Raw genomic sequence first — 23,022 nt, 5'->3', positions numbered from 1 at the left:
ACTGAGACCTCCTCTGGCTCCTCCTCAAGCCTGTTTGTCTGCTGCAGTCAGGTGAAGAGGCAGCTGAAGAGACAGAACCAGAAGGAACCCTGCAGGTCCAGATGGTGTCATCCCCAGGGTCCAGAGGGCCTCTTTAACTGTAGCTTGAGTTAGAAGAATGCTCCACTGTTCTGGAAGACATCCTGCCTTGTTCCTGTACCTAAACAATCTCATCCATCTGCCCCCAGTGACTACAGAACAGTTACTCTAACATCCCTCATCATAAAAGTTCTGAAGAGACCATTATTGGCTCACCTCGGTAAGTAACTGAACACCCTTCAGGACCCACTGCAGTTGGCTAATCATCCTGGGAGTGGTGTTGAAGATGCCATTGTCTACCTGCTTGAGCAAGCCCATTCTCATGTGGACAAAGCAGACAGCACTGTGATGATCATGTTCTTTGATTTCCCCACTGCTTTTATTAGAATTTATCCTGTGCTGTTATGTAAGAAAGCTGGAGGTGGATGCCTCAACACCAACCTGGATTATTGGTTATCTGACAAACTGACCACAGTTTGTAAGTCTGAAGGGTTGTGTGTCTGAGAAGGTTGTCAGCAGCACAGGATCACAGATTACTATACTCCCACCGTTTTTCTTCACCCTGTACACCTCAGACTTCCAGTACAACTAAGTGTTCTGTCATCTCCAGAAATATTTCTCACAATTAAATTAAATAAAACTCGATAACAGGGGCACCATCCTTCAGCAGAAGGAAATTTTTCATCAATCTTAATCAGTCTCACAGTGCTACTTCACGAGTTCTTGTTTAGTTCTTATTTCAATGGCAGAACGTTTAGTGTCTTGGCAAATAACTATCAGCCGGAGTCTAAAACTCTTTCTTGTGGTGTTTTAACAATTGTTCTTTAAAGAGACTGCAGATTGTCCAGAATGCTGCAGCCAGGCTTTTAACTGGTGCTCATAGATGAAACCACATCACCCCTATTTTATCTTCTTTACATTGGCTGCCAGTAAAGCAACAAATTGATTTTAAAATTCTTGTACTAACTTTAAGAGCTTTTTATGACAAAGCTCCAAAATACATCTGTGATCTTTTAACTATTTATGCCCCAGGTCGCTCACTCAGGTCCTCTGAACAAAACCTATTATCTGTCCCAAGAACCCGTTTTAAGACAAGAGGAGATCATGCTTTTCAGTCCATCGCCCCTCTTTCTATGCACCTGACCAACAGTGCTGACTCTTTATTTGGACAAGCTATTAGTTGACTGAATATCCTTGACTTCGCCATTTTTTTTAAACCCTGTTTTATTTTGTTCTTTTATTTCTTTTTAATGTTCTTAATCTTTGTTTGTTTTATACTTCCTCTTTTTTCCTGCTCAGCTTTTTACTGTAAAGCACTTTGTGATTTCTATCTGTGATAAGTGTTCTAAAAATAAAGTTGATTGACTGATTGATTGATTGAATTGACCAAAATTACATAAAGAAGCGTTCAACAACGACTTGTTAAAGATACATTAATTTTTATTAATGATGTAACCACAAAGATAAACCTTAAAGTACAGACAGCAGAAATGCGTGGATTATGTAGAGCGGTATAGGGAACACCTTATGGGTTAGGTAAGTGACGACAATGGGGAAATATACCGGAATTGCTTAAATTGGGTCTTAATTTTAGTCTCTATTTTTGGTTTAAGGTAATTTATCGTTTTTGACAGTGAATTCTCTCGACACCACTATACCTGATAAAAAGATGGTAGACCTTACTTTTGGTCGTCACTAGCCCAGTTAGTCAGCTGTGAACACACCAGGTCGATGGCCAACGGTATCCAAATGAGTCTCTGGGTCTGTCTCTGAGCCTTTCTTGGATGGATTTCTGTGGACTTTCACCGTGCCTTGCAAGCTGTAGGTCTCTCTTCTCCGGGGCTTCTCATTGCCAAGGAGACAGAGGTTGACCAAGGAGACCATTAAAAATAACACAATTGTAGATGTTCACCTGAGAGTTGGAGTTGGTTAGTTTGTTTGGTCAAATAGCCAACTCTGGTGAGGTGATCTTCAATTAACAAAAATAGTTTACAGTTAACAAAAAGGTTGACAAGATTGTGCTGGCTTTTTTTGCAGGGAAAAATATGACTCTTTATAGTAAGAGATTAAAACATGCAACAAAAAACAAGGGACATGGAGACAAGATAAAACGACGGACAAATGAAAAACAAAAAAACGGTTTTCCAAGTTTGGTTAGCGGAGGTGGGGCACGATATGCCAATAATATGCCTGAAAACATTATGCCATTTGCCTGGGTGTGTATAGTAGAAGTTTTAATTCTAGTGTTAAGAGTTTGATAAAAGAAAGTAAACACAATTTTCATTCTTTTGTCTTAATACACATTTGTTCAGAGGGTTCTGAAAACACCACATCTTATTAAAATATAAAAATAAAGACATAAAATAAACTAATAAAAGGTATGAAATAAACAACATACTCTGAAGTAAAATAACATAATAGGTGTGGCTCTTGAATACCTCTCAAATTCAGATGGATATCAGTAAAGTTACAACATGAAAAAAGAACCAAACAATGTTCTCTTCCTGTGTTTAACAATGGAGCCCAAAAAGATACAGTTCAGTTATTTCATACAAATGTCTGATTACTTAATTAATTTAGGTTTAACTACTCTGTGATATAGACCACTAGATGACAATGTGGCTTCATTGAAAATTTTGTTTTTTTTCCTCATAATGATTTCTTCCTTATTAGACCATGTACGATCGTAAAAAAGGTATCAAAATACAGCTTGTGATATCACTGGAAACCATTAAGAACCTGTACAAAGGTATAAAACACATTTTTAAAACTCCAAGTGAGAGTAAATCTGAAGAAAATAGTTGGTAGAGGTGTGAGAGGTCTGTTTCTTGTGTTGTTAAATGAGGAAGACCTATCAAGGCATTGTTTTGATTGACATGTCCAGGTAGAAGGAGGTCTGTTTGGTCTGTCTGAGGCTCCTCAATCACAGGAAAAGATTATTTTGTTTATTCACTGATAGCTTTTCCTAGCTGGCACTGGTCTGGTGGGAGAGAATTGTTATTGGTTATTGTAAATAGAGGTAGCATTCTGGATTAACTGAAAGATTTGCAGGTATTTATTTGGACATCCAGTTCAGATAGTATTGCAACAGTCCAGCCTAAATGTAAAACAGGAAGGAATTTTTAGATCTGGTCTTGATTTTGGTTATGTTATGCAGATGATCAAAAACTGATCTAGATCACTGTTTAATGTATGAAGTATAAGAAAAATGCTAATCAAAAGTTACTCCAAGGTTTCTCACAGCAGCACTTGGAGACAAGGTAATGACATCCGTTATAAGTACGTGTTTATATAGTGAATCTCTTTTTAGGACCAAAGGGGTTTAATTAATAATAATAATAATAACAAGAACAAACTTCAGTTTTCCCTGAATTTATAGGTATGGAATTACACTCTCAAGGCATTTCTGTCTCCAACACAGGTCTGTAGCTTCATGAACTTCCTCTTGATGTTGCTGTCACTTGGAATTGCTATATCTATCACTACCTATCTTTTTCTGCAGTTTGTCGACCGCCACAATGTCCGGGTGGTTAGCCGTCACCTGTTTATCAGTCTGGAGCTGGAAGTCCCAGAGGATCTTAGCTCTGTCATTCTCTACTATGTGTTACATCAGGGGGGAGCCAACAGGTCAAACATTGACACAGTAAATACTTTATGATGATTGGACAGGAAACTCAATCAATCTTACAGCCCAACTTGTAATTTTCACAGCCTGTTGGAGCAGGGTTAACTTGCTGTCTTGGCTTTTTTTTTCTCAGTGGGTAACTTTAAAAATGGAGTTAATCCAGTGCAGGGCTCACCTGACTGTGTTGTGTTCATGCATTATTGACTTGCTTTAAGCACAGTTTATTTGTAATGTAATGGGAGATAGTGTGAATGATGCAGTACCAGAAGGAAGCAAAAAATGTACTGCTGCTGTTCAGTTTAAACTAACAAGTTAAGAAACCAAATATTTTGAATATGTTCGATGTTTTCACCAGTATATATTAACGATGATAATCCATGTGGCAGACCTGGGTTCAAATCCCCTGCATGTAAGGTACTACCTCCGGTGGGGGTCCTTAGTCAAGACCCCCTTACCCTATCTGCCTACCTGTAAGTTGCTTTGGATAAAAGCATCTGCCAAATGCATAAACATATACATAACAGTTAATGCTTGTATCCATGTGATTCAGGCCTGTCTCCTCCTGTGAAGAAGTCAGAGCTGGATAGTCCCTCTCCTCAAGAAGACTCACCAAGAATGGGTTCCTTCACTCAGCACCACCGTCCAGTCATAGCTGTGCACAGTGGTTTGTGACACCCAATATTTCACACACATACATTCATAACAACAAGCTTTTTACTTTAAAGAATGCAAAAAACTAAATATATTCTTATTTTCTTCTCAGGTCTGTCTCGAAGTCCTCATCCATCTTCATCTCTTCACTTTCCATCCTCTTCCTACTTTCCCCATGGAGCAATCCGCTATCCTCCTCACCTGGCCCAAGACCCCCTAAAAGATCTGGTCTCATTAGCCTGTGATCCTGCAAATCAGTCCCCGAGCTCGGTGAGTTCAAATATGTCTCTGTTGCTACAATCTGACTCTAAAGAGCTTCTGGTGTAATCCTCCCAAATAATTCTTAGTTGATATTTGCAGTATTTGCAAAAAGACGATTAGAAATATTATAAAATATAATAACTGTTGTTAATAGTCTTGTGAAACAAAGAAAGCCATTTCTATGAGTGGCATTGTCAGTGTGCCAGCACACGTGCTGTTCAAGTCATGCAAGAAAGAATCCCATCAGATATTTGGAAGGGCTCATGTTGACAAAATAATGTGCCCATTGAAAAAATGAAGAAAAATAAGATACATACAGATAAAAATGAGTAGACATGAACATGTCTACCCTTACAGGTCTCTTCAGGTCGCTGCCTCTGTCTTCACACACTAAGGAGCTTAAAGTGAATATCTGGTCTGAGCTCCTTTATTCTCCAACACAGCCTGAACCCTCTGAGACAAGCTTTCTGTCATTTCTTTAAGGAGTCTTCAGGAATAGTTCTCCAGGCTTCTTGAAGGACATCCCAAAGCTCTTCTTTGGATGTGGGCTGCCTTTTGTTCCGTTCTCTGTCAGATGATCCCACACTGCTTCAATAATGTTGAGGTCCGGGCTCTGGGGAGGATTCATCCCTCCATAAGACCTGTTGCCACTGATTTTCAGTCCACTTCTTGTGTCATTTGGCACAGCTCAGCCTTTTCTCCCTGTTTCCCTTCCTTAAGAATGGCTTCTTGACAGCCACCCTTCCATGGAGACCATTTCCTTTGTTAGGTCTTTACTAGATTTTTTCCTCTTTCTTAAGGACATCACTTTCAGATCCTGTTCATCTGCTGTAGATAGTTTTTTAGGCCTGACACTTCTTCTTTTGTCCTCTACTTGTCCAGTTTCCTCAAATGTTTTAAGGACACACTGCACACCATGCTGAGATATGCCAAGTTTTCAGCTAGTAGCTCTTTGTTGCTGCAAAAATGTCAAACTGTGTTATCTTTGCTGTTTTTCATAGATGCAACTGAAAGAAATGGGAGCGAATGATGTGTCTTTGTGACAGGCTGCTAGTAACAAAGTGCCTAAAGATACTAGTTAAAATGGCTTCTTTGCTAAGTTGTCTGTTCTGTGTCGACACAACACTGGTTCATCCCTTGAGTTAGGAGCCTTTTTTCTGCTTGAATGATTCATAGGTCAGAGTTAACAAAGAAAAAACACATTCCTCTGAAAATGGTCAGGTACAAGGGCTGGACTGAAAATGAGTGAAAAAGCAGAAAATGTCCAAGGAAAAACTTTGAAAGACCTTCAGAAAGCTGGAGAACTGTTGCCCAGGACCACTTTAAATATGATAAGAAAGTCTGGCTGCTTAGAAGGAAACAGAGAGAAATGAGGGCTGGATCAGGAGTTTTGTACGGTATACATATGCCTTGGCATGAATGCAAACTTGAGCAGGCCATATACAACCCCAGTTCCAATAAACTAGGGTTACCGTGTAAAATTAAATTGAAAACAGAGTGCAATAATTTGCAGCTCTCATAAACTAACATCTTATTCACAATAGTATATAGAAAAGATGTTGACAGTCAGACATTTAACTTTTTCTGTGAAAAATATGACTTCATTTTTAATTTGATGGCAGCAACATGTCTAAAAATGTAATAAGATTTGCAGATCATTGTATTCAGTGGTGGCTGGTGGTGATGCTGACTGGATGGGCTAACATGCACATTATGAAAGCCATCTGATTACATTTCAACATCAGAAGTACCAAAAAATACAAGCTTTCGAAACAACATGAAATGACTTGATCCTCTTTAGTGTACTGAAGCACCTCTCTGCTGATGTAATGGGGGTTATGATGGCTATCTGTGTTAATTTTCATCGTTTTGGAAAAAGGGCTGTGAAGATTATTCTCAGTCAATATCCACAAAAGTGACACTTTAGATGTTTACCTGCAAACTCCACACTACTGCACATCACCATCAGTTCACCCTTCAGTTTTACTTACTGGGTCCAAGCACTGTCTCCTCCAAATAATAAGCATGGGAAACTGAAGAGTGAGTGCTTGGCTACACTTGCTTTTAGCCAGTCCTTTCATTGAAACCACGTAGCAGAAAAGCTACGATTTTGATATTTGTCCTTTTGTGTTATTTGAAATATCTTTTGGTTGATGTGCCCCCCTTGTTCTTTACTTAAAGTTTTCCCTCCAAATGGATGAGAAAGAAAATAGACTAAAGCCTGTTATTTCAATGCTTCTTCTCCACACAGACTGGCATAGGTAGTGCCTAATTTTACATCCACTGCCATTGGCCAGAGTTTGTGGTCTTTGAGCTGAACAAATGTAGCCCAACAGAGCAGCAAATGAACAGGGTGTGCCACAAATCCCCCGTCACCCACTTAGCAAAATAAACTTAAGTGAAAACTTGTGCTATTGTAAAAAATGAACCCATTTAGAAGGACTTTACTTTTTTATCATTACTATTTAGTGCTGTTCCTACTCTTGGTTTCAATAAAATTTAAAACAATCTGTCCAAATCTGTTAAAAATCTTATTTATTTATTTATTTATCTTTATTTTTTTAAAGTAAGGAAGGGGTTAGCCCTGTTAGCCCATTTATACCATCCATCCCTGATTGTATTCTGTTTTTATTTTAATTTTATACAGTGAGACTGCTTTTCTTCTGACAAACAGGTGAACGCAGCCCTCCTCCAATGGCATTGAACAATGCTGTTGTCTAACATGAACATGTCACACTGAGTTGTGCCTGCACACCCCATGGGTACAAGATCCTATGCACCAGACCTTGCTGGGATTTCTACACCAGTCACAGATATAGCAGCCATATATGCAACTAATGCTATTTTGAACTATGCAGCGACATTCTCACAACAAGACAGATAGCAAGACAGAAACTGACAAAAAGTGGCGTACCACAACAGATGCAGGATTCAAAAGAGAGCTACAAATGAGTTAAGAAAGAGAGTGAGGCCTGATGTCTGAAAGCAAATGATTTAGTAAACCACTTTGCGCAGAAAAAAGTCAGGGAAAGCACCTGTAATGCAAGTGAAACTCTGGTTTCAGTGTTGGTGCATACAGACACACCTTCACAGCCTGCATTTTTTTCATGACATCACATGTCCACTTTAAATGCTGCAACAAATTGGCAAATTCGCCTTTGCCTTGTATTATTCTGAGCCTATTTGCCCTTTTTTGGTAAACATTGCTTATTTCACCATTAGCAGCAAACAGAGAACACTTGGCATTATATTGACTGGATGAGTCTGTGACAATGCAGTCTGACAGCTGAGGTGCAGGGAGAGGTCGCTGTGTGACACAATCTGTTGGAGACATCCGTACACTGAAAGTCACAGTCTTGTGTAGGAACTCATTTTTAGATGGAGTTTGATTCTGAGTCTGTTTTAGGTTTATTAAGGTACCATTTTAATTGGGACCCTCTTTCACATAGTTTGTGGTACAGGTGTATAACTTTCAGAGAGACTGTTAGACCTGCACAGTGTCTGTTTCACAGACTGTTTCAGCTTCATCACCATCTCATTATTGATATGATACTTATACCAATAAATTTAATTGTCCTACCAGTATTTTCCCACAAACTGGCTTTTCTTTGTTCTGATATTTCTGTCTTGACATGTTTGTTTATTTATTTTATTCATCAAAAGTTAAAAACAAAAAAATAAAAGAAACAATAATGCAAATGCTGAATGAAAGGGGGCAGAAAGAAGCAAACTTATGACGTGTTATAGACTCGTCATAAGACAAATAGGCATGAACAATTTTGTCTTCTATTGCTCCTGGTTACCAGGTTGACTATTTCTCCCTATGTGATTCATTGCCTGAAAAAAAAAACAACCATGCCCACATCAGCACCTTCCTAAAAGTGCAAAAACAGTCAGAGCACTCTGAAAAAATATGCCAGGTGCAACACTTTTTCTCAAGTGTGCTGCATGTTGCCACATACGCCCTCTACTCACTGGGAACAATTGAAAAATGCTGCTGTGCCTCATAAAAAGGGCTCAGACCCTAGCACATCCAGATAATACCAGAAATACCAGGCCAGAGAAAGGGGCATGGGATTAGGTTTGTCCAAATAATACTTACTTACACTTGAAAATACTAGCCGTATATGGCATTCAATTAATGCTGTTACATTTTACTCTATTTCCGAACTTTTTATGAGCTTATACTCTGACTGTAGGAAATTGTAATAACACAGGTCTTTGGGAATTTTCCAGCTGAATGGCAGCACCCAGGTTAAAGTGCCCAGCCATTACATCTCCTCTCAGATGTTGGCACCCCCTGGACCGGCATCATCCCTGACTAGTCCCCCATCCTCCCTCCCTAGACCAACACTTTCTTCAGAGTCAAAGGCCACTACCTCCTCCTCTGATGGGGGAGCTAATTCCCCAACATCACCCAGTAAGTAGTCACAAAGAAACTCACTGGCATACTGCATGTCTTGTTCACACAAAATGTACTTTAGACATAGCCTGATCTCAATATCATGGAGTCAGACTCACATTGGAACGAAATTTACAGTGTGAAGCTCTCAGATATGCTTGGGATAGTCTCTCTGCCAAGTACTCAAAAAACGAGGACACCCATCAGCATTCATTTCAATTTTGTATTTAAAATTACATTAATTTGTTTGATTATTTTTGAAAGAAAATCCACTTTATTTTAAGTCCCTAAAAATTGAACATAGCTATGTTTTCATAATCTGCAAAAATGAAAAGATGCTACAGTTTGTGACAGATGGCAGGACGCTAAAAACAGAGCCTGACTCAAATGAACTGATGATAAAAATGGTTTATTTACAAAAAGGCAAAGAATTAATGTGCAGATGCTGGTTCTGTGACTTGGAGATGGATTCCATGGGGAACAGGAAAGGGTAAGGACTGCGTTGGCAGAAGAAGAGGACAGGTAAGTCTCCAGGTAGGTATTCTGCAGTCTGAACTGAGTAATAACTGGGGAAGGTTTTCCTAGAGAGCATGGATTTACAACATTCCAGAAAAGGCAGTGATGGTGGCACAGAGTGGCGAGGAGACAGGTGAGTGACTCAATACTGACTGATGACTTGTGATGAATCTTTAGGTAGACGTAGGAGCTCTGAGCTGCTCAGCTCGAGGCTTAAGGGCTCCAAGACCAAACGTGTGATCCAAAAATCCAGAGAGGTACAAAAATTCCTGAAAACAGGCATAGCAGGAAAAAATACAGGATCTGTTAGGCTGGATGTAGAAACAAGCTTTATTTGAGAAATATAGAATGTGGGATGAATTCTCATGGTCCTGGGTAATTTGAAACAGACAGCTGAAGGATTGATGAATTTCTCAATTTCAAATGCACCAATTTTTTGCTTTTTAGATTGAGTGCTTAGACAGATGTTTTGGGATGATAGCCAGACCTTTTCTCCAATAGCAATAGGTCAGCATACTTTTGTAATCTCTCACAGACATGAATAAGGCAGCTCATGTCTCTCTCCAAATTTTAGGACCACGATTTAGGTGATGCTGAGAGTTGGGTAAGTGTTCACTTCAGGAGTTCTGGTTAGTGCCGGTAAGACAGCGCTTAAGACGGTCAGTCTGCCCATTAGTTTGTGATTGGAAACTGGAGGACAAGCTGACTGTTGCATCCAGAGCCCTGCAAAAGGCTGTCCAAACCTGGGAAGTAAACTGAGAACCTCTGTCATATGCAATGTCATTGGGGATATCATGCAGACGAAAAACAGTCAGCAGTCTCAGTGGCAGAAGGGAGCTGAAGGGATCACTTGGATCAGTTGCAGTCTGCGCATGCCAGCAAAAAACGAACAAGTGTCTGCTGCCATGGTGGGCTACCAGAAGGAGTTCTGTAAAATGGCTAGTGTCCGATTAATGCCAGGATGACTCCATTGAAGAACCTGAGCGCGCAAGAAGTGTGAACATATAATTTATTAGGTTATCCACCTCCAAGATCAGGTTCACTCTGCTGAGCTTGTTTAACCTTTATCTCTATTTCCCAAGTTAACATGGCAGCAACAGGGAATGTAGTCAGGATAGCGTCAGGTTCTAGTGGATTTGAGGAAGAGAACTGATGGGACAAAGCATCAGGTTTGACATTGCGTGAGCCAGGGAAGTAGGTAATGGCAAAGTCAGAATGACCAAAAGCAGGGACCAACAGGCCTGATGGGAATATAGTCATTTGGCAGTCTGCAGTAAGACAGGTTTTTGTTGTCAGTCCATATAATAAAGGGATGTTTACCTCCCTCCAACCAGCGACGCCATTCCTCTTTCGCAAACTTAATTGCAAGTAGTTCTCGGTTTCCTACATCATAGTTATGCTCAGTGGGGGTCAGATGACGGGAATAACAAGCACACGAGTGGAGTTTCTAGTCCGACTTAGATCGTTGTGAAAGCACAGCTCCTACTCCAACATCTAAGAAATCTATATGATCTGTCTGACAGGGTCAGGTTGGGTGAGTATGGGTGCAAAGACAAAATGAGCCTTTAACTTTTAAGGGCTCTTTTGGCTTCCTCTGTCCAGGAAAAGGTGACATTAGTCGACGCTAACTTATTTAAGGGAGCAGCAATGCTGCTGTCGTCCTTAATCGTTAATGAAGCGCCAATAAAAGTTAGCAAATCCCAGGAAGCGCTGTAATTGTTTTTAACTCACAGGAATTGGCCACTCTGCAACTACTTGGACCTCAGTACGATTGGCCTTGATTTGACCCCGTTGGGTTATGAAGCCCAATAAACTCGCCTTTCTTAGCTTTAACAAAAAAAATTATTTTCAAGGAGGCACTGGAGGACATGCCGAACATGAGTCTTGTGCTGACTTATGCCGAACAAACACAAAGTGAATCAAAAAGTCTAAAACATTGACCAGAGCTTGGAAAATGGCTGGGGTGTTGGTTAAGCCAAAAAGCATAAGAAGGTACTCAAAATTATCCAACAGTCATGTAATTTTGTCAGAGAAACTTGAAAAACCTTGAACACATAATTAACCTCTACTAACACATCTTTGTAATTTCCTTAATGCTCTGTAAAATACAAGGTATGCTATAAATGTAATAGCATCCAGGATTCTTTTCAAATAACTGTTTCACTCTATTTAGAGTAGATAACTATTGTGTAAAAACATGCACAATTTACGCAATATATACACACACTAAACTCTTAAACTCCTCCGCTTGAGACCGAGACTTGATCCCTGATCTGGAAGGAGCGCTCTACCTTTTTCTGTTTGAGGATCATGGGGCGTTTTGGAGGGGCTGACTTTCATCCCAGCCGCTTCACACTCAGCACCAAATTGCCTCAGTGCCCACTGAAGGTCATGACTTGAACAACAGAACTACCTCGTCATCAAAATGCAAGCCTGAGGTTCCCAAATCAGACTCTTATCTCCACAACTGCACCTCAAGATTCCTATCTATGAAAACCACAAACAGGATTGGTGTCAAGGGGCAACCTTGTTAGAGTCCTACATGCACTGTAAAGAAACTCGACTTTGTGAGAATATTGCGTCACAGCTCTTGTTGTCGAGACCGAATAGCCTGTAAAAGTGACTCTGGTACCCCATACTGCCTTAGCACCTCCTACAGAATTCTGGGGGACATGGTCATAAGCCTTCTCAAATTAAAACAGGATGGTCAAACTCCCACACCCCCCTCAGTAACTCCGCAAGGTTGTAGATCTGGTCTGTTTCACATTCTGGTTGAAAACCACACTACTCCTCCTAAATCTGAGGTCTGACTATTGGTTGCAGCTTCCTTTCCAACACCCTGGAGTAAATTTTGGCTCTGATCCTTCCATAACTGGAACACATTTGCTGATTAGGAAGATCCTTAAAGTGCTCTTTCCACCTCTCGATATTATCCCCTGTTTAGGTCAGTTTAGGTCAGCAGTTCTCCACCCAGGCCTGCTTTCCTTCTCTGAAGCACTAAATGTGCAAACAGCCAAAGTGCTGTTGCCATAGGAGACTCTACCAGGAAATAATGCCCCCAACAACAAATATTATTGTTTTTTTTAGTTAATTGTTTTCTGTCTCGATTCTTTGATCATTTTTATATGGTATTTAAATTTTCCTTTTCACTGTGTTAATGTGTGTTTCACTTGGAATTCCTCCATCTTTTGATTTGTAGTCAATGAGGTCCTCCACGAGTTGGTTTGTCCCACAGGTTTTTTCCATCTACTGATTGCTTCATCCTTTAATGAGGTTGTAGTGTTTTCTGAGCTTGCTTTTATAAGATTTGATGTCCTGACTGTTTGACCAGTTACTATGTAAAAGCCAACAAACCCTTAAACGGGGTGTGACTTAGATTCACTATCAATTCAGCAGAACTTTACATCAGGAAATGATCCATTGATCAGAAAACAAATGAAACCCTGTGAAACCACAATGACAGAAAGCAAAACAACCACAGAGTGTCTTCAGACCCCTAGCGGCCCTTTGGAAGGTAATTTTAGATTAGAATTGAATGGGACTACACTCATTTCATACACACATTTTCTGTTGTAGCTCCTTTGTGAAATGGACAGAATAATTTACTGCTATATCATAAAATTGTAAGTAGGATTGAATTTTTAAAGATTGACTGATATTGTTGAACACAACCATCCTCAGCATATTCTGCTCCTGGGACACCTCCTGCCAATCGATCTTCCTTCGTTGGAGTCACCCCTCGAGACCCAGGCGGACTCTACCAATCCCAGGTTAGTGTTGATCATCTGGCATTGTCAATCTCAATTTAGGGAGGATTGAGGTGATCCTATAAAACAAGATTGGTGGATCATTTAGTCTTTAGAATTGAACACTTGATGTCACTGATCTACTGTTTAATAGAGCAGATAGTTCACTGAATATACTGTAAAAATGTATGGAGATAAACCTGCATGAACCGGTATGTAATGTTTAAGTTGAGCTACTCTTAACTTTTTATAAATTTCTTTTTCATTTATGTTTTGGTTTAATCAAGAAATTAATTTCTGAACCTAGCCAACCTAGCCTAACCAATATTGAATGATGGATAAATAATTTTGACAGAAAATCAATAATTTGCAGCTTAAGTGTCTCGGCATGTGTGTTAGGCAGGTAGAGGTTGGAGAGAGGGTCATAGCTGCATTTCAACTGCAGAAACCTTTTTCTTTATGCAATCCTTTTCAAGGCGCCTCCATTTCGACCGCAGGAATCCAACCATTTGACTAAAAACAGTTTAGGGGAGCAGCCCCAAAAAGCAACCCTGGTATGGACGTAGTGGTTTTGAGACTGTCCTGAACATTTGGATGGGCTTTTTACAGCACTGAACATTTGCTGTTCCCAGTGTATTCCTAGTGTTTTGTTATCTCAGGTTTGATATGCACAATAGCTCATTAAATTGCATTAACTTGTACCACATAGATAGTTGTTAATCTCTGTTAACAACATTCAAACTCAGACAATTACTTTGGCAGCTCCAAAATGAAAAAGGTCAGAGAATTCAGACAATAAAACATGAATCTGTAGTACAAAAAAACACCTAAAACCCTGCAGAAATGTGTAACATTAACAGATTTTAGGTGACTGCAACTGAAGGTCAGTTCCTCTTGTTTCTACTAAGTTTCTTCTAAGTTAGAGACAACTGAGAAGACATTTTGGACTGCAACCTGTGGTGATTACATGAGCTCCAGATTGAAAGGTTGCTCTGATTTTGAAAAAAAGCAGTGAAATCCGAACAATAATACACTCGTATCTGACTTTTTTCACAACAATTATGCTCTAAGGTGCAAATAAAGACATTCACAACCCTGTGAACTGTGTAACTTAAATAAATTTAAAGCTAATACAACTGAAGACGACTTCCTCAGCATGCCAATGCCAAAACTACAGCGAGCACTGACACTGAGTGGAGCTACACACCTATGCATACTTTATTTGCTAAATCTACCCTGAACCTTAGACCTCAGTTGAAATTAAGCAGACAGGGCTGAAATAACATTTACTCCTAGAAAAAAAAGCCTCAGACCATTTAAAGCTACACTAGAGAAGTTCTTGAAACGTTTTGAAGTACACAAACCTTTGTTATGCTGAAACTGCCCTGGTGCGCATGGGAGCTGAGATACTGCAGTTTAAACTTTAAAAAAAAACAAAAAACATTTTTGTAGGCTTTTGATGGCATCTTTGTGGTATCTTTAACATGACAACAAATTCATGTCCATGGCTGTACATGTGCAGGGCTCACAAAGAGATTGTTTTTTATTACAGTGGTATTACATACCATAATGAACAAAACATTTGCCAAATTCTTCAGAATGACTTTAAATTCTGGCTGATGGAGATATGCTGATAATGGGTAGTGTGACGGCTGCACCTACAGCCGCACAGCTAAATAGTCGGTAACCCCATGCACCGACACTTTCAGTTATGTTATGTGTATTTCTTGATATCATTTTGTTTACATATGTTTAAACTAAGTTGAAATGCATTATTTCTGTTTGTAAGCGCGTACATTTAGATCTAATTGTATTTTCAACTTTGTTAAACTTGTTTTATGTTAAACCCGTTTTCTTTTCTTCTATCGGTGCTGGGAGGAGCCATATGAGAGCTGGGGGGGGGGGCAAAAGTGAGCACAAGCTGCAGGCAAAACCACATGCACAGGAAGTGCAATGAGCCTGTACCAAGGCAGCTTCATCAGGGGGGACACGGTGTAGTTTACATCCTTTAGATGTTAAGATGTATTCCTTTAGATTTACAAGTAATTTGTTTATTTAGTTGTTTTGTTAATTCTTTGTTTGAGTAATTATTAAATTCTGTTTCTTTATTTGTTAGTATGTGTTACCCCTTTTGTGTTCAAAATTGGTCTGATCAGCCAGTATTTAAGTTCTCCTTTGTTTCCTGTTTGAGAGGTCAGTTTGGTTCTTTGTTAAGTTAGTATGGTTTCTGTGTTAAGTTACTTATCATTTGAACAGTTGGTTTGAAGTTATGACTTTACTTTGTTTTGTTCATTTGACCTCTTTTAAGGGCCCTGATGTTATGTTCTTTGGGTAAATAAAAACCCATTTCTTTTTTAATTTATCTGCGTCCTCGTGCTTGACCAGCTTGGTCCCTCACATATGGTGGCAGTGGTGGGATCAGCCAGTCGAGGACGCAGCTATGCACCGTGGGAAGAGAAACAAACCAGAAACCAAGATGGCTGAAGATCAAACCACTCGTGAAGAGGAAGTGGAGACTAGAGTTTCTGAAATGGCAGCAGACACTGAGGGTGAAGATGTTAGGGAACCAACTCTGACAGATGTGGCTGGAATCTTACGGGGCTTCATGGGACAGCAGGAGGCACGGGAGGTAAAACTGAAACATGAATTTACACGTCAAGATCAACGGTTTAAAGCTTTGCAACATCAGTTTCAGCTTTTACAAATGGAAGTGCAGGCTCGCACATCTCCTTTCCCCGGGCCTATCGCAGCTGATCCAGACCTGCAGGAGACAAGTGATGAGAATAACCATTGGCAGGCCGAGGCCTCATCCCAACCAGACAACATCAGAGCCAACCCTCCCTCAGGTCAGTTACCAGTCTGTCATGAGCCAAAACTGCAGAAGTTAACCAGTGAAGATGATATTGAACATTTCCTGGTTACCTTTGAAAGAATTGCAGCTGCTTGTAGATGGCCACAAACAGACTGGGTCTTTCGCCTCATTCCTCTACTAACTGGTAAGGCAAGGGGTGCCTATGTTAATATGGATGTTGATGAGTCGCTGGACTACAATGAGGTGAAAAAAGCCATATTGGGAAAGTATGATTTTAACCCAGAGACTTACAGACAAAGGTTCCGGTCCCTGTATGTTCAGCCTGGAGAAAGCCCCAAAGAACTCTATGTGAGGCTAAAGGAGTTGTATGGGAAATGGATACAGCCTAAAGGTAAAACTGTACAAGAAATTGGTGAAATGATAATCCTGGAACAATACTTAAGACTGTTGTCCCCTGAGCTTCAGGTCTGGATAAAAGAACATAATCCTAAAAATGCAGCTGAAGCTGCATCATTTGCTGATATGTTTGTGGCTGCCAGGCGGAAGGGCCAGTCATGGAGTAATACTGTCATAAAGGACAAGGGTACCCACAGACCACCACCACCTCAATACCACCAGAGAGCCGCAAGTGTGAGTAAATCACCAATAAGGGATGATCAGCAAGAACATACATTTGCTAAACCTGTCAGAAGAACTCCAGTTTGTTACCTTTGTGGGCAGGAAGGTCACACCAAGCCTATGTGCCCAAGAAATTCATCCAAATTAACCCAAATGGGCTTTGTACCACGACAAAATTACTTGAAACCAGGAAAAGGATTGTCAACGAAAATGACTGTAGTAAAAATCAATGGGAGGAAAGTCAAAGCTTTAATAGATACTGGCAGTACTCAAACCCTGGTGCACAGGCGGCATGTACCCAATGTGTTCACGCGGGAAACCATTCCAGTCTGTTGTGTGCATGGTGATGAAAAGCATTATCCAACGGCTGACATCTTTATTGAAGTGCAAGGACAACCATATCTATTGAACGTTGGTGTTACAGATAACTTGCAATTCCCAGTAATTTTGGGTGAAGATCTGCCAGTACTTTATGACTTGTTGAAACCTGTACAAACCTGTAATGTGGCTGTGACCAGGGCTCAAGCTAAGCAAAGTGAGCATCTTCCAACTCTTAGTGCCTTGCCTTTCTTTGATGCTGATCTAGAAATAAATCCCGGGAAATCTAGGAAATCACGCAGCCAAAGAAGACAAGAGAAGTTTGTACAAACAGTTGTAAAACCACAAGCTGAGGTTTCTCCAGAGGTTCCTTTGGGATTTGAAATCCCCACCAACATAACTGAGATGCAGCAAAATTACCTCTCGTTGTCAGCCATTTTGTTGAGAGCTAGAGAGGAAGAGTCTGAGGTTGAGCCTAGAAATGACAAAGAGGGGTATTTTTTACAGAATGGCATTCTTTACCATCAGCATGGTCAGGCTAAGCGGCTTGTGGTCCCTCAAGCAGTCCAAGATGTGGTTCTTACCTTGGGCCACTCTATTCCCTGGGCTGGCCACCTAGGGAAATACAAGACCACTGCTCGCATTAGGCGACACTTCCACTGGCCTGGATTGCGCTCAGATGTAGCACAATTCTGCAGGAGTTGCCCTCAGTGTCAGAAGACATCAGTTCAAGGCCCCTCAAGAGCTCCACTTCAACCTCTACCTGTTATTGGAACTCCATTTAATCGTCTTGGGATGGACATTGTTGGTCCAGTAGAGAAAAGCAAAAGGGGAAATCGATGCATGCTGGTCATTACAGATTATGCCACTAGATATCCGGAAGTTTTTCCATTAAAATCTATAAAAGCAAAATCTGTGGCTTTCTCTCTGATACAGTTCTTTTCGAGGGTTGGTTTCCCCTGTGAAATTCTCACTGATCAAGGAACTAACTTTATGTCTGGACTATTGAAACAGGTTTATAAATTACTTGGCATCAGGAGGCTGAGGACTACCCCATACCATCCCCAAACTGATGGGCTCACAGAGCGCTTCAATCAGACCCTCAAACAAATGCTCCGTAAGTTTGTTGATGATACCGGATCTGACTGGGACCAGTGGCTGCCTTACCTGCTTTTTGCATACAGGGAAGTACCTCAAGCTTCCACTGGGTTCTCCCCTTTTGAGCTTCTCTATGGTCATGAGGTAAGAGGCCCTCTGACTTTGGTAAAAGAAACATGGGAAGGAAACCAAGGACAGGAGGAACACGTTAATGTTATATCCTATGATATCCAGATGAGAGAGAAACTGCAAAAGATGAGTGAGTTGGCCCAGGCGTGCCTGGCAGATGCACAGGAGTCACAAAAAACATGGTATGATTGTACAGCCCGAGAGAGGAGCTTTAATCCAGGCCAAAAGGTGTTGGTAATGTTACCCACGAATGACAGCAAGCTGCTGGCAAAATGGCAGGGTCCCTTTGAAGTGCAGAGGAAGTTGGGCCCTACAACTTACCAGGTTGCAACTCCGGGGCTTCAGCGATCAAGTAAAGTGCTTCATGTCAACCTGCTTAAAGAGTGGATCCCGCGTTGTGAGATGGGGGCAGAGGTGCTGCTCATCCGTGGAGTGGAAGAGGAAGAAGAGGTGGATCAATATCTACCATCACCTTCAGATGCTGACCTGGATTTGAGTCATCTCACCAAAGAACAACAGTCTGAGGTAAAATCTTTAATTAATTCAGACATATTTCAAGAATATCCCGGTCGCACAAATTTGGTGGAACATGATATCGTGCTGAAAGCTGAGGCATCAGTGAGACGTATGAGTTATAGGATACCGGAGCGCCTCCTGGGGGCTTTAAAGAAAGAAGTGGATCTTATGCTGTCCCTGGGAATCATTCGGCCTTCAAAAAGTGAGTGGTGTAACCCAGTTGTCTTGGTTCCCAAGAAGGATGGAACCATAAGATTCTGCATCGACTTTAGGTACCTTAATTCTGTTTCAAAGTTTGATTCATACCCAACACCACGAATGGATGAACTTACTGAGCGCTTGGGAAAAGCTAAATATCTCACCACCATTGACCTTTCTACGGGCTATTGGCAGGTGCCTCTTAGTGAACGGTCTCGTGAGCTGACAGCTTTCCGCACATCTTGGGGGCTGTTTGAGTTTACAGTTTTGCCATTTGGTTTGCATGGGGCTCCTGCCACCTTCCAAAGACTGATGGACCAGGTACTGGATGGACTTGCTGATTATGCATGTGCATATCTTGATGACATTGACTTGATGACTCCTGGGAGACACATATGCAACATCTGATGGAGGTCCTGGGCCGTTTGGAGTCTGCTGGCCTCACAATCAATCCTGCAAAGTGTGCCCTGGCCAGAGTAGAGACGCAGTACCTCGGTTTCACCATTGGAGGTGGGGTTATTAAGCCTCAAGTTGACAAAGTCAAAGCAATTGAATCCTGTCCTTTTCCACAGACTAAGAAGCAATTAAGATCTTTCCTTGGAATGGCAGGCTTTTACCATCGATTCATTCCAAACTTCTCAGTAAGAGCTGCAATCCTGACGGATATGACAGGCAAACGGCACCCTCACCTTGTCCAGTGGACAGCAGAGGCAGGGGCAGCTTTTCGAGATATCCAGCGATCTCTGAGTAAGGATCCAGTGTTGCACAGTCCAGATTTTAACAAGGATTTTATCTTGCAAACTGATGCCTCTGAGAGGGGTGTTGGTGCTGTGCTTCTGCAGGAGTCATCGGGGGATCTGCATCCTGTTGCCTACATCAGTCGCAAGCTATTTCCCTGAGAGGAACATTATGCCACTGTGGAGAAGGAAGCTCTGGCTATCAAGTGGGCTCTGGACTCATTCAAGTACTACCTGCTGGGGAGGGAGTTCATCTTGCAGACTGACCACAAAGCATTGAAATGGCTAGAGCGGATGAAAGACCGTGAGCACAAGCTGCAGGCAAAACCACATGCACAGGAAGTGCAATGAGCCTGTACCAAGGCAGCTTCATCAGGGGGGACACGGTGTAGTTTACATCCTTTAGATGTTAAGATGTATTCCTTTAGATTTACAAGTAATTTGTTTATTTAGTTGTTTTGTTAATTCTTTGTTTGAGTAATTATTAAATTCTGTTTCTTTATTTGTTAGTATGTGTTACCCCTTTTGTGTTCAAAATTGGTCTGATCAGCCAGTATTTAAGTTCTCCTTTGTTTCCTGTTTGAGAGGTCAGTTTGGTTCTTTGTTAAGTTAGTATGGTTTCTGTGTTAAGTTACTTATCATTTGAACAGTTGGTTTGAAGTTATGACTTTACTTTGTTTTGTTCATTTGACCTCTTTTAAGGGCCCTGATGTTATGTTCTTTGGGTAAATAAAAACCCATTTGCGTCCTCGTGCTTGACCAGCTCGGTCCCTCACAGGTAGTTTTGGTTCTCACAAACATTAGGTCTAAATTGGACCTTTAGACCAATATACTTGGAGTTTGGCTCCATCACTGATTTTTATCAGGGAAATTTTCACATTTCTTTTAGTTGCTTCTTGACATTTCATCTTTGGGTTTAGGTATCCCTGGTCAGGTGTTTGTTGTCCCCTCTTTTCTGTCCTCTCAAACCCCAGCTGATCGAGGTGGATGGCCACACTTCCTGACTCTAGTTCTGATGGCGGTTTCTTCCTGTTAAAAGGGAGTTTTTTTGTTTCCACAGTCGCCTCATGCACGCTCAAGATGGGGGATTGGACCAAAGAGAAATTTTGATGCAAACTTTTTTTTTTCTTAATTGGCATTATATGAATTGGACTGGGCTGCACAGTGGTGTGGCGGTTAGCTGTGTCGCCTCACAGAAAGAGGATTCCTGGTTTGAATCCTGACTGGGTTCTTTCTGTGTGGAGTTTTCATGTTCTCCGCTTGTATGGATTCTTTCTGGATACTCTGGCTTCCTCCCACAACCCAAAAACATGCTGCTGCGCGATTCTGGAGCAAATCTGAATCATGATTTTTTTTGCTTAAAATTGAGATCACGATTCTCTGGCATGATTTTTTTTTTTCAAAAAATGTTTATGGCACTGATGTACTTTAACAAAACAGCTTTATAAAGGAGCTCACCTATTGCCGGATGGAGTCTACGGCTAAAACATTGCAGCCTGGTCCAGTCATTGAGGGAGATGGCCTTTTTTGATCGGTGTATGTTGTAATGTAGGTCAGTTTCCTCTTTCAGACTCCAAGATGAGAGGGGATCCTTTAATCCCTGTGCTAGGGCCTCTCCTGTATGGTCTTCAGGGAGAAAAACTGTCTGTAAGCATCGGCTTTTGATAGTAAAAATCGGGCACTATAAATTAACCATCATGCTCAAATATAGCTCCATGATGTGACTGGACTATAAATCAGATGTAGCGTAAAAATGTTTGATTCTCTGCAATTCTGTCTCGACCACTGCCCACTGCTTATTGTACATGTTGGGAAGCGCAACGTTTGAAAATTAGTTGCGGGAGGGCATCAAGTACTGTTTGTCGAGAGTGTTTATCATTCTCTGAAATCCCTCATATTGTACAGTGTTTATTGGGGCCATATCTTTGGCCAGGTGATATGTGATAGCTGCTGTGATCTCCTTATGTCTACTGGAGTTTGGTGGGTATGGCGTTGCATTGTACAAGGTTCCGGTTATTGATCTCTGTCTTTGTTTTTTGCTTTGTATGGTTTCATCGTGCTGTACATTGTGGTGACGTTTCAGGTGATTGAAGAGATTTGTGGTGTTGCCTTGCGGTGCTTTTACCAGGGCAAAACACTCTTTACAATGTACCTCACACTGTTTGTCATCCTCTGGCTTAAATCCAAAATACTTCCACACCGCCGAATGCGAGCCTTTTTTGGGCACGAGTTCGGTTCGCTTGGGTTGGTGACTCTCGTCACTACCACTTGGGTTTTCGTCGCCATCCATTTAACCCTCCTCACCGCAGACTTTCCTCCACTCTAACTTGTAAAGATGCTTTACCATAGGTTGAGGGAGAACGCAGTGTTGCATTTGGGGGAGCTTGAAAAAATAGGAGCATTTGTTTTTTGATGCAGCTCGTGGTATAAAATGCTTCAGAATCGCTGTGTGTAGAAATGAGATTTTGTGAATCGAAATCGCGATTTCTATAACGATTTATCGTGCAGCCCTAATGTCAGGTTAATTGGTGACTCTAAATTGTTCCTAGGAGTGAGTGTGAGACATGGTTGTTTGTCTCTGTGGGGCCCTATGATGGACTGGCGATCCCATCCAAGGTGTACCCTGCCTCTCACCCAATCACAGCTGGGATAGGCTCCAGCCCTCTGCAACCCTTAATTGGATTAAGAAGGTATAGAAGATAGATAGATAGATGGATGGATGGATGGATGAATAATAATCATACTACAATGAATTGTATTATAACTGACTTGAACTGAATTATATTCTTAAAGTGCCTTAAAATCACTTTTGTGGTCATTTGGTGCTATATAACAAAAACGGAACTGAATTAAATACAGTGCTGAAAAGAAACCTGGGATTCTTGTTGTTCTCTAGCAATAATAGGCATTTCTAGCTTTGCAACAGGCTTTGTCATCAGTCATCACACTATTTCACTGGGCCAGGTAAAATTCATAGAAATTAGTGGCACATCACTTTCCAGTTCTCTCAAAGTCTCAAAATATCCTATTGGATAATGTCTAGTCAATTAATGTAAACTCCAAGGTCATTGACCAAAAATGGTCAAATAGAATGGGGTTGTGAGAAAATACAGTTCATTGTTCACTTTAAGTGTTATATATTGGGTCAGCAGAGGTCACAAATGAACAATAGCCTCTACAGGTTATTTACTTGGAATATAAATATAATCAGTTTTGATTGCAGTTAAACTTCAAAGTTTTTATGTAACTCATGAATATCTTTCTAGTGTGCTTATATAGCTGTTTATACTTGTATGTTTGTCACCAAGTTTGTACAC

The 23,022-nt window shown here is 40.9% G+C and overlaps 1 protein-coding gene across 6 annotated transcripts in view; it reads left to right on the top strand.

The window, feature by feature from the left end:
• Positions 1-23,022, top strand: part of nfic (nuclear factor I/C) — a 79,563-nt gene that overhangs the window by 42,453 nt on the left and 14,088 nt on the right. For 4 of the 6 annotated variants that reach the window (XM_072390229.1, XM_072390228.1, XM_072390231.1 and 1 more), the window contains exons 9-12: positions 4,254-4,367; positions 4,467-4,624; positions 8,852-9,035; positions 13,215-13,303. In XM_072390229.1, the coding sequence (XP_072246330.1) occupies positions 4,254-4,367; positions 4,467-4,624; positions 8,852-9,035; positions 13,215-13,303 (545 nt within the window). Of the gene's footprint in view, positions 1-4,253; positions 4,368-4,466; positions 4,625-8,851; positions 9,036-13,214; positions 13,304-15,664; positions 22,925-23,022 lie in introns of those variants that run through there. The other 2 variants (XM_072390230.1, XM_072390227.1) reach the window with 2 other exon arrangements.

The sequence above is a fragment of the Leuresthes tenuis genome, unplaced genomic scaffold (assembly GCF_036924035.1).
Source record: "Leuresthes tenuis unplaced genomic scaffold, fLeuTen1.0.hap1 SCAF_7, whole genome shotgun sequence".
Taxonomy (NCBI): domain Eukaryota; kingdom Metazoa; phylum Chordata; class Actinopteri; order Atheriniformes; family Atherinopsidae; genus Leuresthes; species Leuresthes tenuis.
The sequence above is the reverse complement of the archived record's forward strand: the minus strand, read 5'-3'. Positions and strand labels throughout refer to the sequence as shown.